The sequence below is a fragment of the Bufo bufo genome, chromosome 1 (genome assembly GCF_905171765.1).
Source record: "Bufo bufo chromosome 1, aBufBuf1.1, whole genome shotgun sequence".
NCBI lineage: Eukaryota > Metazoa > Chordata > Amphibia > Anura > Bufonidae > Bufo > Bufo bufo.
In genome coordinates this window covers 316,972,418-316,987,369 of record NC_053389.1, presented here as the reverse complement: position 1 = coordinate 316,987,369, position 14,952 = coordinate 316,972,418, and the positions used below count along the sequence as shown (strand labels likewise).

Below are 14,952 nucleotides of genomic sequence, written 5' to 3'. Positions count from 1 at the left end.
TGATTATTGCAGTTGTCTCTAAATGTAAGGAGTCCAAATCTTCTACTTCATTTGGATCAATGGGTACAAGTCTATATCCACCAGTTGATCCCAGATTTATTTCTCAATTCAATGGAACATTACCTCTGCCATATTCATATGATGTTTGTGTAACTCTGGATCCAAGTGAGCAGGAATTTGCTTTTCTCAAACCTCAGCACAATGTTCCTGTGGATAGTTTAATAGATACTGATGACTCAGGGATTAGAAATGAAATAAAGTACCCTTCACCTGCAGAGAACCTCATATCACAGGTACATTTTTATGTTATTAAATATACTACTCTTAAAGTAACTATATTAAAGAATATTATGTCTATATTCTGTGCAATGTAAATTTTTTTATCATAAATATGTTCATATTAGCTATCTAGTAAGCACTACAGTCTGGCACAATAGAGGCTTCAAATGTCCAGCAGAGGATAATGGCATTAGAATCTCACAATCATGCCAATCATTCGCCATTTATTTTGTTATAATTTCCAAATACAGTAATGTATTGGATCTTATTAAAATAATTAAATTTGCAATTGTCAGGGTGAATAAATGTTTGGTATTGTTTTAATACAGTGGATATAAAAAGTATACAGATCACCCCACAGATTTTCAATCGGATTCAGGTCTGGGCTCTGGCTGGGCTATTCCAAAACTTTAATCTTCCTCTGGTGAGGGCATTCCTTTGTTGATTTGGATGTATGCTTTGGGTCGTTGTCATGCTGAAAGATGAAGTTCCTCTTCATGTTCAGCTTTCTAGCAGAAGCCTGAAGGTTTTGTGCCAATATGGTACTGTTCATAATTCCCTCTAGCTTAACTAAGGCCCCAGTTCCAGATGAAGAAAAACAGCCCCAAAGCATGATGCTGCCACCACCTTGCTTCACTGTGGGTATGGTGTTCTTTTGGTGATGTGCAGTGTTGTTTTTGCGCCAAACATATCTTTTGGAATTATGGCCAAAAAGTTAAACCTTGGTTTCATCAGACCAAACACCTTTTCCCACATGCTTTTGGGAGACTTCAGGTGTGTTTTTGCAAAATGTAGCCTGGCTTGGATGTTTTTCTTCGTAAGAAAAGCCTTTTGTCTTGCCACTCTACCCCATATCCCAGATATATGAAGAATACGGGAGATTGTTGTCACATGTACCAAACAGCCAGTACTTGCCAGATATTCCTACAGCTCCTTTAATGTTGCTGTAGGCCTCTTGGTAGCCTCCCAGACCAGTTTTGTTCTGTCTTTTCATCAATTTTGGAAGGACGTCCAGTTCTTGGTAATGTCACTGTTATATGGTATATCTAATGCCTTGGAAATTCTTTTGAACCCCTGATTGATACCTTTTAACAATAAGATCCCTCTGATGCTTTGGAAGCTCTCTGTGGACCGTGGCTTTTGCTGTGGGATGCGACTAAGAAAATTTCAGGAAAGACCAACTAGAGCAGCTGAACTTTATTTGGGGTTAATCAGAGGCACTTTAAATGATGGCAGGTGTATGCTGACTCCTATTTAACATGATTTTGAATGTGATTGCTTAATTCTGAACAAAGCTACAGCCCCAGTTATAAGAGGGTGTGCACACTTATGCAACCACATTACTTTATTTTTTATTTTTTCCCTCCACCTAAAATATTTCAGTTTGTTTTTCAATTGAGTGGTACAGTTTATAGGTCACATTAAAGGTGGAAAAAGTTCTGAAATGATTTATCTTTGTCTAATTTTTTTACAGCACAGAAACCTGACATTTTAACAGGGATGTGTAGACTTTTTATATCCACTGTATGTTTCTCCTTTAAAAAAAATTTATGATGCCAAATTGTTCCTTTGGCTAGGACATGTGACCATGTGATGTTAATGAATTATGGCCTCAATTGTTATGGAGAGGGTCTGGATCAGCTATTTACCAGCATCATCTTTTTGGGGGGATAAACCCTGTGTTTTTCTGCCATGGGCATGTTTTGTTTCTGTGACTTTGTGGGGGATTTGCCATCAGTGTATGCTCCAGCTAAGTCACTGTTGGGTCGATAGAAAGCAGAGGTTCGTCCCACCTCCAGAACTGGAGAGTTTAGTGCTGCCAGAGGAGAGCTTCAGTATCACAAATGTACCTGTGGCCACGAACCGCTGCTACACTGCCGACTGAATTGCTCAGTGGAGTATGAACTATACAGTATGTCCCCTCCTTTGAAAGAGAGAACTGAGGTCACAGTAAAATTTGGTTGTTCACTGGCTCTAGTCATCCATTATGTGCATCTTGTCTATTGAGACAATATACAATGAAAATCATGCACTGAGAAGTAGTGTTGAGCGAATCGAAGTTTACTAGATGTTTAAAGTTGTACATTGGAATGCGATTCATGACACAAAACAAATTTATTTGTGAACTTCAGTGAACTTTGCTAATTTAAACTGAGAGGTATAGAATGTGTCTGTCTACAGTCTTATTTCCTAAACAATATCTAATAGTGCAGGATTTTAATAGATGTCTATGCCTTTTTTCTTAAACCAGTGGATGGCTTACTTTAATTGCCTCATCCCTTGACATTTATATTTTAGAGTACAGATATACCATTGGCTTTTAGGCCTAAGGAAATTTTTTTTTTTTACAGTCTTAGGCTGGCTTCATATCTATCAGTTGTGTATGGCCAGCTATTTTAGTCCAGGAGACACCACCAATATATGTGAATAGTACTTCTAGAGTCTATCCACTGATAGCACCAGACAGCAAAACTGAGCATGCATTATTTTTGTCAGGCATTATTTGGCATCTGGCATTACAACTGATGTGCCAGATATATGAGAATGATGCCATAGAAATCTATGCGATCAGTTCTGGCTTCAATTCCCCTCCAGCGTTTTCTACTTCACACCAGAGGGAAACTGAACCTGATCACTAGACATATGTGAAGGGGTCTTTAGGTTACAACATTGGTTCGCACATAGGTTATGCTTTGTCCACTTAGTTTCTATTGTTTCTGTTAGTTACAAAAGAGTAGAATCCTGAATTGTTGTACACAATATAAAATTAAATCTGTTTTGCAAAAATTAACTGAACTGAACTGAATGTATTGATGATATGCATTATATATGGACACATAATATGTAATCTTTTATATTCATCATAAACCTTATAAAAACAAAATACAGTACACAATACAGATGCAAACAGAAACCAAGAAACTTTTGGCACCATGTCAGGGAAAATTGATTTGTCACCACGAAGCACAAGGAAATTTGGCTTCACGGTGAATAAAAATATTCCACAAATTCGTAGCGAATTGCTTATCTTGTATAGCTTTAACCATTATAGGATATTCTGTAAAAATCATTGTTATAAATAAAAAAGTTTATTTTACTAGTAAAATGTACTTAAAATAACACTCAGTTTTAACATATGTTTAAAATTATGTTCATGCACTATAAGTATATTAAAAATAGTTTTAATATAAAACTATGCTACACTGCTTACTTAAGAAACTTTATTTGGTATAGTATATATAGTAAAACTGCTTAAGCTACTAATACTGAAGTTCCCCATAAACGCCTCAGAGCGCCGCTGTACACCAATAATGAAACTGCAAATCCAGAATCGTTCAACTGCAAAAAGAAAAACACAGCATTTTAGATTAGGATGTGCTGAGCATAGGATTCATAAAGAAGAGGAATTATTTTCTTATGGTTAATCTCCTGGATTACACATACAACAAATAATTTCACACATTGTATTTCTGATCAGAAGAAGATGGCTAGATTACAACTGCAGAAAGGACAATCATTGCAAGGACTCGGATGGCAAGTAATATTCCACTTCCTATTTTCCTGGCTGTGTCATTCAGTCTATGGTCAGATTCATTATTCAATTCTTGAAGAATTAAGAAAAGGCTCAATTGTTGGAAATTTAGCAAATTATTTGGAATTAAGTGTTAAGGTTCTTTCAAGAAGGAAATTACATATTGTGTCTGGGGTCTCTGAAAAATATTTCAGTATAAATCTAGATAATGGAAACCTATACATTGCTGATAGAATAGACAGGGAGATATTGTGTAGAACTGTAGTTGATTGTGTCCTTACATTTGATACTGTAGTGAAAAATCCACTAAATGTTTTCAGTATAAAGATTGATATCCAGGATATAAATGACAATTCTCCTAAATTTGCCCGTGAAGTATTGACATTAGAAATTAATGAATCTACATCACCAGGAACAAAATTTGTATTGCAAAAAGCAGAAGATTTGGCTATAGGGATTCATTCTCTGATAAGCTACAAAATCAGTGCTAATCAGTATTTTGCTCTTGGTGAGAAGGTCAGCTCTGATGGCAGTGTATTTCCAGAGCTCATACTAGAGAAACCTCTAGACCGAGAGATACAAGACAAGTATGAACTCATTCTAACAGCTTCTGATGGTGGAAATCCTGTACAGAATGGCACTGCTTTAATTTATATAATTGTCAATGATATCAATGATAATTCTCCAGCATTTACACAAGATATATATAAAGTAAGTGTTAGGGAAAATATACTGGTGAATTCAACAATTCTGCAGGTCAGTGCAAGTGATAAAGATGAAGGTGCCAATGCACAGATCACATATTCATTAAGCACAACTGGAAAGCATATTCCTCAGACTTTCGCAATCAATCCAAGAAAAGGAGAGATTACAACAAAAGAATATTTAGATTATGAAGAAAATAAATATTATGAAATCTTTGTGCAAGCAGAAGATGGTGGAGGCCTAGCTGCCCATGCTAAGGTTTTAATAGAAATCCTAGATATTAATTACAATGCTCCTGAGATATCCTTAAGTTCATCATTAGATCTTATTCCTGAGGATTCACCACCTGAAACTGTGGTGGCCCTGATTAATGTTCACGACCGTGACTCAGGAGAAAATGGGGAGGTTCAATGTGTAATACAAGGTGATATTCCATTTGAACTAACATCATCGGCCAGTAACTTTTATAAAATTGTTACAAAAAGTAATCTGGATAGAGAAAAAATATCCTCCTACAAAATTATAATACAAGCCTCAGACAAAGGATCTCCTAAAACAACTTCAAGAAAAGTCATTCAACTTGACATTTCAGATGTTAATGACAACACACCAGTGTTTGAGAAACCGGATTACACTGCTTTTCTTCCAGAAAATAATTTGCCAGGAGCTTCTATATTTAGTATTCAAGCAAAAGATAATGATTCTCCATCTTTGAACAGCACTACAACACTAACAATATATATAGTAGATCAGAATGATAATGCACTCGTTATTCTGTACCCATCCCCTGAAGATGATAGCTCAACATTTGAAATGGTTCCTTGGACCTCTGAAAAAGGATCTTTAGTATCTAAAGTGGTGGCAGTGGACGCTGACTCTGGACACAATGCCTGGTTGTCTTATTTTTTACAATCTTCAGAAACATCACTCTTCACCATTGACCAGCAAACAGGGGAGATCAGAACATCATGTATATTTCAAGAAAGAGATATCATGAAACATGCAATTGTGGTTCTAGTAAAAGACAATGGGATTCCATCCCGCTCAGCTTCAGTCAATATAAACATGATGATTGCAGGTAATTTCCATCAGGTCCTTCCTGAGCTGAGCAGTCAGTCAAACAAGGATGAATCTCAGTCCAAATTCTACTTAGTCATAGCCTTGGCCTTGATTTCCTTTCTCTTTATGTTTACTATTCTTATTGCAGTTGTCTCCAAGTATAGAGTCCAAATCTTCTTTGTTTGAATCCCTGAGTGCAAATCTATACCCATCAGTTGATCCCAGATTTATTTCACAGCTTAACAATGGAACATTACCTCTGCCATATTCTTATGATGTTTGTGTAACATTGGATCCAAGTGAGCAAGAATTTGCTTTCCTTAAACCCCAGCACAATGTTCCAGTGGATAGTCTTATAGATGCTAATGATTCTTTGATGGAAAATGAAACTTTGAAGAACACCTGCAGAAAATCTCATACCACAGGTACATTTCATATGTTACTAAACTACGATTTTTTAAAAGAAAATATCAAAAAGAAAAAAAATCTATGATAAATTAGATATGTTATGATCCTTTTATTATTGTTACTACAATAACAGGGTATTTCCCAATTTTCTTTACAATTAACATCCATAAGCATGGTAATACTAGTTGATCAGAATACCCAAGGATTATCTGGTGGACTTAGGGTCGGGCACAATATTGAGCTCCAAAATTCTAGTCAAAGACAATGAGGTTCAATTGTTAAGCAACTTTTTGAACACTACTGCACCTAAATTTAGGTGAATGAGGTGTTTCTATGCTGCCTAAAAAGCGGTATAAGTGATGTAGGGTGTGATATAGGCAAGGTAATTTCCCTAGCACATTCACTTCATTTATACCAGTTTTGTGGCGTAAAAACAATTGAAATTTACTCCATCCAAGATGCACAGACTGCTGGAGGCTGTACCTTATTTATGATATTATAAATTTAGTGCATGATATTATAAATTTAGTGCAATATAAAAGACTGATAGAAAATACCGGTCTTTGATAAATGACCCCCAATGCCATTAGGAGCTGACATTGAGGAGAAATTGATTGCCATTTGCCATTTATTTTGCAATGATTTATAATTAATTTATTGGATCTTACTGATGATATTTTCAATTTGCAATCATAACAAAAAAAGTCTATCATGCAATTAAAGTGGATGTACATGTGTTCTATATAGATGGAAGGTGGGCCCTCATAATTATTTCCTCTGTTGTGTGCCAGGATCCTGCAGATTTAAAGAAATTGCTGCGTAATAATACCTGAATAAGCTAATATGTATGTATGATTATGGATATGTAATGAGTGGATATTTGCTGCTTATTACTTGTAAAGACTAATTTATCAGACTAATTTATAAGTTGTGTGGTGATGTGTACAGTATAAGTGCTGGGAGGAGTGTATATCCCACCCAGATCCCTCAGTTGGGTGAGATAACTGAAATCCAGAAAGCTGCAGTGGTTTCAGCAACGTGTTGTTTGCCGAGACACTTTTGACTAGATGTTGTTCTGGGCTGGATTTCATGTGGACTGCGGGATAGGTTTGGTATTGGGATCTGCCAATCCACACCCTTCCACTACATGTATTGTCTTTTGCTAGAGGTGATCGTAGGTGAGGCCTGCTGCTGTAATCAAGGAGGGATAAAACAACCCTCTGTGTATGACTTTGAGGAAGAAAGGCTGAGGAAGCCTGAGAGAGAGAGGAGCCTGAGATGCTCTGTGTGGTCTCAGCCAGGAGGGCTGAGGGGTCATGAGGCTTTCTAAAACCTAAATTTTGGGGGGCCCAGCGGCGCCTACAGAAAGAGGGTCACACGGTCAGAGTCGGGAGGACTTCTGGACCATCTCCCCCTAAGGGTGCTGGTGTGGTCACAGCCTGGAAGCTGCTGGACAGTATATATTGCTGAGTAAGCCAGATCTAATCCCATGTGTGAATGGCGCTCTATAGGTGAGGGAGAAACAACGCGTGTATTAGGTAGTGCCTAAATGGGCAGGTGTTTATTTTCGATATTTATGCTGAAGTGCAAAAATAAAGCATCTTTTGGACTTGAACCCCGTTGTCAGAGGAGAAGTCTGTGATTGTGACCCCCTGAGAGAGAGCGATCCCTTACAGTTGTATTAACCAAAGTAAGATGGAGGAGCTAGAGGTCCTGTAACCCAAAGTACTTGGTATGGCCTCTGCATAAAAGTGTCACTAATAGTGATGAGCGAATTATTCAAGAGCTCGATTTGGCTACTTTGCTGAATTTGACAAAACAATTTGCTTTGTGACAAAATACTTCATCATGAAGCGCATTTCTTTGTAGTTGGTGCAATCACAGGGACGGGTGAATGCGCCGCTCCTATGTATGCCGAGTTCATACATGATCGGAGTATCTGATATAAATAACATAGAGTGTAATTTTTTTAAAAGAAAATCATACTTACCTGATCCAATTGCTCTCGATGGGCTGGCAGCCGCCATCTTGCTTGCAAGACACAGGATTTCGGCCGAGATCTTCATGTAAGATTGTGGCGGCCAGCCCATCGTAAGCATATGGATCAGGAAAGTATGATTTGTTTTTGTTTTTTTTACACTATTTCAGGTTAAAATGATTTGCTACCACGAAGCACAAGAAAATTCAGCTTCACGGCTAATCAAATTTATCCTAAAATTCAGATCAAAGTCGATTCGCTCAACACTAATCACTAACAATCCGATTTTTACTAGGTAATTTTTAAAATTAATTGTCTGTGTATGGACATTTACATAAATGATGACTTAAAGTTACAAATATGTCTCTGATAACATTGAAGTAGACAGTGTCCTTAACAGTCACCGTTAAAACGATATATAGAGTTGTAAGACAAATATTTGTAAAACCTGTTATTTATACATTTAAACCTCTGTATTTTTCTGAACTTATGTCCACTCTCCTATACAGCTATTTGTAACTGACAGCTACCTATCTATGCTCACAGAGAATGTTATATATCATTGATAACACATCCTCAGTGTACAACTGAGATTTAAAAAAAGTAAACATAAATGTATACATTCCAAATTTTACTGAATCTTTTCTCACAAAATGAAATATCAATCTGCTTAGCTCCTCCTGCTCAATATCATGCTGCCTCCAGATTACACTGCATTTCATGGTGAAGGATAAGGTCATATGTTTGTAGTATGTATCAAGAAAGTTCTTTGTGTATATTTTATTCATATGTATCTATTAGCCTTTTCACTGTCTTATTCCAAAAAGTGTCCTTTTGATATATGGTAGGGAAATGTTCCTCAGCACACCTTTTGTTTTAACTATAATAAATAGCATAGTTCACTATGCTTTGCTATAGGGTTAACCCACTAAAAAGGATATCATGAGGTGACATGTGTCACACTATACCTGTACTGTGGCATACATGGGAAATACCTGTTAGAGTTCTATTTTTTGTCACATATAGAACCTCCTATATACACTGTAAATTCAGTTTGAGCAGTGTCTGAAGGTGGTTATAATCTCTTAGATAGCTGTTCACCTAACAGACATTTGGCCAACAGAAGAAATGAGCGGATCAATTTATTTGATTTGAAATTTGACTACAATTTTTAAAAATGTTTTGATTCATTAGAATTCCTTCAAATTTAATTTGGGAGAATTTTTCAAGAGCGATAGAGAGAGAAAAATATGTTTCCAGGCATTTAAAGTACGGTACGTTTTATTCAGGTAGAAGACTATTCCAACCTGAAAGGATTTTTGAGAAATTCACTCATCTTTATCCAACAGCTATACCCTATTACCACTAAGTCAGAACATTGAAGAAGGGAATAAACCACTGTCATACACCTCTGGTTTTAGCTTACCTCTCTTAGAATTAAAAAGATTAGGAATGCTGAAATCCAAAATGCCTGACCTTTTACCTGACATCTGCCATTGAAAAAGATTCAGGAAACCACCGTACACCTTTGGCCACAATTTATCTAATGTCTATGGCCACATTAAGGCTGGTTTCACATATGCGCTATGAACTCCGGCAGTCTGTTCCGATGGAGGAACAGACTGCCAGAGACCACCGTGCACCGCCGGACCCCCATTCACTGTAATTGGATCTGGCGGGGATCCGGTCCCTTTCTAACATATATGCCAGCTTTCAGCTGGACAAAAAATGCTGCATATAGCATTTTCTGTCCAGTCAAAAGCCAGTATGTACTGTATGCTGGATTCAGTGAATTCTGGCAGTCTGTTCCTCCGCTGGTTAACAAAAGATCATGTAGTCAAGAGATTATCATAGTGTAGCAGCTATAAAAATGTTGGTCTGTAACTTCAAGCATTGATAACAGTACACTGTGAAGAAATTTAGACGTCTGTTGAAAGAGCTGTTATATGTTGGGTGTACATTACAGGTGCTTTAATAGTATATGTAATTTGGTAAGCAGCGCCCATCAAAGATTCTAAAGTAAGGTGGACCTAAATGTATCAATATTACTGGATTTGAATATATGTCTAGGCCTGTGTTTGTAGACCAGTAGACTGCTTACTTTAAATACTTCATCCTTTGACCTTTGGATTTCAGTTTAGACACAGCACTGAATAAGAAAATACAATTTTTGTCAACATAGCATTTTTGCTAGTAATAGATTTTCTTGGCAGACTTAGCATAATATTTGAAGTATAAATCCAATATCAAAATACGCAGTAGCTGTTTTCTATACCTGTTACAAGAAAAGCGCAGAACTTTATGGAATGTAATGATTGGTTCACAAATGGGTTATGTTTCTTGTTTCTATCCTCCAAATTCTTCACCTTTTTTGTAGTCAGAATAGTTAAGCATAGAGAGGAACTGTATACATCAAAAAATAATAAACCTGTTGTACTTATTGTGCAAAAAAATGTATGTCTTTACTGAACCTAATGGATCCATGAAATTAATTAAAAACATAATGTGGGTTATTTCAAATTTCTCATGAAGACTTAAAAGCAATTACTTGATCAGATTTCTACTAAGATATAAATTGGATAATCATATAATTCCAAATAGATAACCTATTCTTAATGTATATCATGTGACTTGGCACACAGCATTTTCATTGGATATACCATTATAACTATACTTTTAATATTGTACCACCAAGTATAAGTAAGGACCATGGCACAGAGATCAAAACAGATTAGCAGTGCATTATTCTTCTGTATTGGATTTGTACTGGTATTAATAAGCCTGAAATGTTTTACCTATATTGGATGTTGGACCATCTATGAATATGGTACTTGTTCCTTGGCCTCGCTGTGCATCTTATCAGCACTCAGGCAAGCTGGACTGTTAACGTTCTGTACATCTAGTCTGCCCTTATAGTATGTAATTTTAAATGTTGTCTTAGGATAGACATATGTGTTTTCCAAAGCATGCTTAAATTTAATTACTGTAGATTTTACCATATCTGCTAGACCTTTGTATTTAATTTCTTATAAATACACTTTCTCCTGAATATTATATAAACTTTTAACAAACCGTATATAAATGATTGATCATGTTGCCCCTCTCCCTCCTGTCTTCAAGGCTATACAAATTAAGTACTCTAAGTCTTTCTTGATAAGTTATAGTTACACCGAAAAAATAGATTTGCTTCACAGTAATAGATAATACTTCATAATAATTTCAGTATTTCTATGAAGTTAAAATGATGTCTGTGCAGTATTTATATTTCGTAATGATAATAATCTTAACATAAACAATGCCATATTCCTTGCATAGAAACTTTATTTTGTATACTCTATACAGTAAAAATACTTAGCACTGATGCTGTAGTTCCCCATATGCGCCTCACAGCGCCGCTGTTCACCATTAAGGAAAATATTCTACAAATCCAGAATCACCTCCATGATGCAGACAGTGTTCAAATGCAAAAAGAAACACCCAGCATTTTACACTAGGATGTGGCAAGCAGAGGGATTATTTTCTGCTGCTAAATCTTCTGGATTATAATTGGAATAAGGAGTTTTTCCTTTATATTTCTGGTAAGAAGAAGGATGGCTGAATTACAACTGCAGGAAGGACAATCAATGCAAGGACTCAGATGGCAAGTAATATTTCTCTTCTTATTTTCCTGGCTGTCTCGTTCTGTCTCTGGTCAGATTCATTATTCTATTAATGAAGAATTAAGAAAAGGCTCAATTATTGGGAATTTAGCAAAAAATCTTGGATTGGATGTTAAGGATCTCTCCAGAAGAAAATTACGCATTGTGTCTGACATGTCTGAAAAATATTTCAATATAAATCCGGATAATGGAAATCTATACATTGATGATAGGATAGACAGGGAGACAGTGTGTAGAGCTGCAGCTGATTGTGTCCTTACATTTGATGCTGTGGTAGAAAGTCCTCTGAATGTCTTCAATGTTAAGATTGATATTCAGGATGTAAATGACAACTTTCCTACATTTCTTCACAACACATTGACATTAGAAATCAGTGAATCTACCACTCCAGGAGCAAAATTTGTATTACAAAATGCAGAAGATCTGGATGTGGGTATCAATTCACTGTTAAGCTACAAACTCAGTGAAAACCAGTATTTTTCTCTTGGAGAGAAGGTCAGCTCTGATGGCAGTGTATTTCCAGAGCTCATACTAGAGAAACCTCTAGACCGAGAGACACAAGACAAGCATGAACTCATTCTAACAGCTTTTGATGGTGGAAATCCCCTACAGACAGGCACTGCCTTAATAAATATCATTATCACTGACTTCAATGATAATTCCCCAGTATTTACGCAGGATGTATATAAAGTAAGTGTTAGGGAAAATATACCAGTGAATTCAACTATTCTACAGGTCAGTGCAAGTGATAAAGATGAAGGTGTCAATGCTAAGATCACTTACTCTATTAGAACCACAGCTAATGATATTCCACAGATATTTAACATAAACTCTAATAATGGAGACATTGTAATAAGAGGATATTTAGATTATGAAGGCATTAAATATTATGACATGTCTGTGCAAGCCAAGGATGGAGGAGGCCTAGCTGCTCACGCTAAAATTTTAGTAGAAATAATAGATGAAAATGACAATGCTCCTGAGATATCCATGACTTCATCATCTGGTCTTATTCCTGAGGATTCTGCCCCTGGAACCGTGGTAGCACTGGTTAAGGTTTATGACCCTGACTCAGGAGAAAATGGTGAGGTTCAATGTATATTAAAAGGTGATTTACCATTTGAACTAATATCATCAGCAAGTAATTTTTATAAAATCATTACAAAAGGTAATCTAGATAGGGAAAGAATATCATCCTACAACATCACAATACAAGCCTCAGACAAAGGGTATCCTGAAAAGACATCTAGAAAAGTTATTAGCCTTCACATATCAGACATCAATGACAATGCACCGGTCTTTGAGAAATCGATTTACACTGCATTTATTCTAGAAAATAATACACCAGGAGCTTCAATATTTTATATTCAAGCACGAGATACGGATACTGAAGAGAATGCTAAGATAACCTATTTAATAATGAATAGAACTAAAGAAGATCCACTGTCTTTCTATATCTCCATGAATCCAGTAACTGGGGTTATATATGCCCAATGGTCATTTGATTACGAGAAGCATAAAGAATTTAATATCCATATCATTGCCAAAGATAATGGATCTCCATCTCTAAACGGCAGTACAACACTAAGAATTTGTATAGTAGACCAAAATGATAATTCACCATTCATTCTCTACCCATCACCAGATATTGATAGCTCAACATTTGAGATGGTTCCTTGGACCTCTGAACAAGGATCTTTAGTATCTAAAGTAGTGGCAGTGGATGCTGACTCTGGACACAATGCCTGGTTGTCTTACTTTTTACCATCTTCAGAACCATCACTCTTTACCATTGACCAGCACACAGGGGAGATAAGGACATCACGTCCATTTCAAGAAAGGGACATCATGAAACATGAAATTGTTGTTCTAGTAAAAGACAATGGGATTCCATCCCGTTCAGCTTCAGTGACTATAAACATGGTGATTGCTGATGATTTTCATCAGGTCCTTCCCGAGCTAAGCAGTCAATCTAACAAAGAAGAATCTCAATCCAACCTCCAATTCTACTTAGTAATAGCCTTGGCATTGATTTCATTTCTCTTTATGTTAACTGTGATTATTGCAGTTATATCCAAGTACAAAGAGTCCAAATCTACTTCATTTGGATCCATGAGTACAAGTCTATATCCACCGATTGATCCCAGATTCATTTCACAGTTCAACAATGGAACATTACCTCTGCCATATTCATATGATGTTTGTGTGACTATGGACCCAAATGAGCAGGAATTTGCTTTGCATAAACCTCAACACAATGTTCCTGTGGACAGTCTTATAGACGCTGATGATTCTGGCATTAAAAATGAAACTTTAAAAAACTCTTCACCTGCAGAAAATCCCATATTTCAGGTATGATTTATAAAGGGTTAAGTTTTACTACATAAGAAAGTTAAATAGTAAACATAATAAAGCAAGTGAAGATTAAAGTGTATATTTCACTGCTTCTCACCTTTCATATATTGTATTTTATTGATCGGATCATTTTTGCCACGAATATTGTAGTGTGTTGCTACTAATATTATTTAAATGTTTAGGTAAATGGAGGACTAATACTTTTAGACAATCCACATTTATTCTATTATCAATAGCAAATAATACTTCTCTCACCTGGGAACTGTACATCCAGGTAAGCACTAACTACATACACCTGGGCTTACAGTTACGCTCAAACCCCTAACTAGTGCTATGACACAAGGAAGTTTCACAGTGCTGGTGTCTCTACTGTCACGGACAGAAGAAACTTTGTAGATGCCGGCAAGGGACCAATTAAAGTGGTCCTTTGTCAATGATCTCTCTTATTGGTTAGGTCATAGAGACTAACCAATCAGGGTGTATTTCAGCTGAAAATGCTGCTTTCAGGCTTTGATCTCCATTTATGACAAAGGAGATTAGAGCCTGCATAAAGGTGTCCCTCGAGGCCCTCAGTAGACGTCTGTGCCCCATTGTACTTCTATTTTGCCCCCTGATTGCTCCAGGGATCAGTCAGTCTGATTACTGAATGGTGATGGCGGCGGCTTAGTACAATACAGCCATCAGCCCCAGTGGATCTTCAAGAATTAAGAAGAAATTGATTTTAAAAAAGTGTTTAAAAAATGAAAAAAATATAAAAATGAAAAAATATAGTTTTTTCCCATATCCCCTGTTTATAATCGAGTAAGAAATGAAAAAAATAAATAAATAAACTACACACAACTTGATCTAAAAAATGATCATGTTACTTATCCCGCGTTGTGAACGCCATAAAAAAATTGAAAAATAATGACGCAATTGCTGTTTTTGTTACCTCATCTCCCCAAAAAACGGTATAAAAAGCAATAAAAAATCATAGG

At 36.3% G+C, this 14,952-nt stretch overlaps 1 protein-coding gene across 10 annotated transcripts in view; it reads left to right on the top strand.

Annotated features, from left to right (window-relative positions):
* Nucleotides 1-14,952, top strand: part of LOC121008795 (protocadherin gamma-A5-like) — a 321,828-nt gene that overhangs the window by 107,344 nt on the left and 199,532 nt on the right. Inside the window, exon 1 of one of the 10 annotated variants that reach the window (XM_040441628.1) lies at nucleotides 20-293. The exons of 8 other annotated variants lie outside the window; for them this stretch is intronic. In XM_040441628.1, coding sequence (XP_040297562.1) covers nucleotides 60-293 — 234 coding nt within the window. In that variant the 5' untranslated portion in view covers nucleotides 20-59. Of the gene's footprint in view, nucleotides 1-19; nucleotides 294-11,551; nucleotides 13,973-14,952 lie in introns of those variants that run through there. One more of the 10 variants, XM_040441522.1, reaches the window with a different exon arrangement.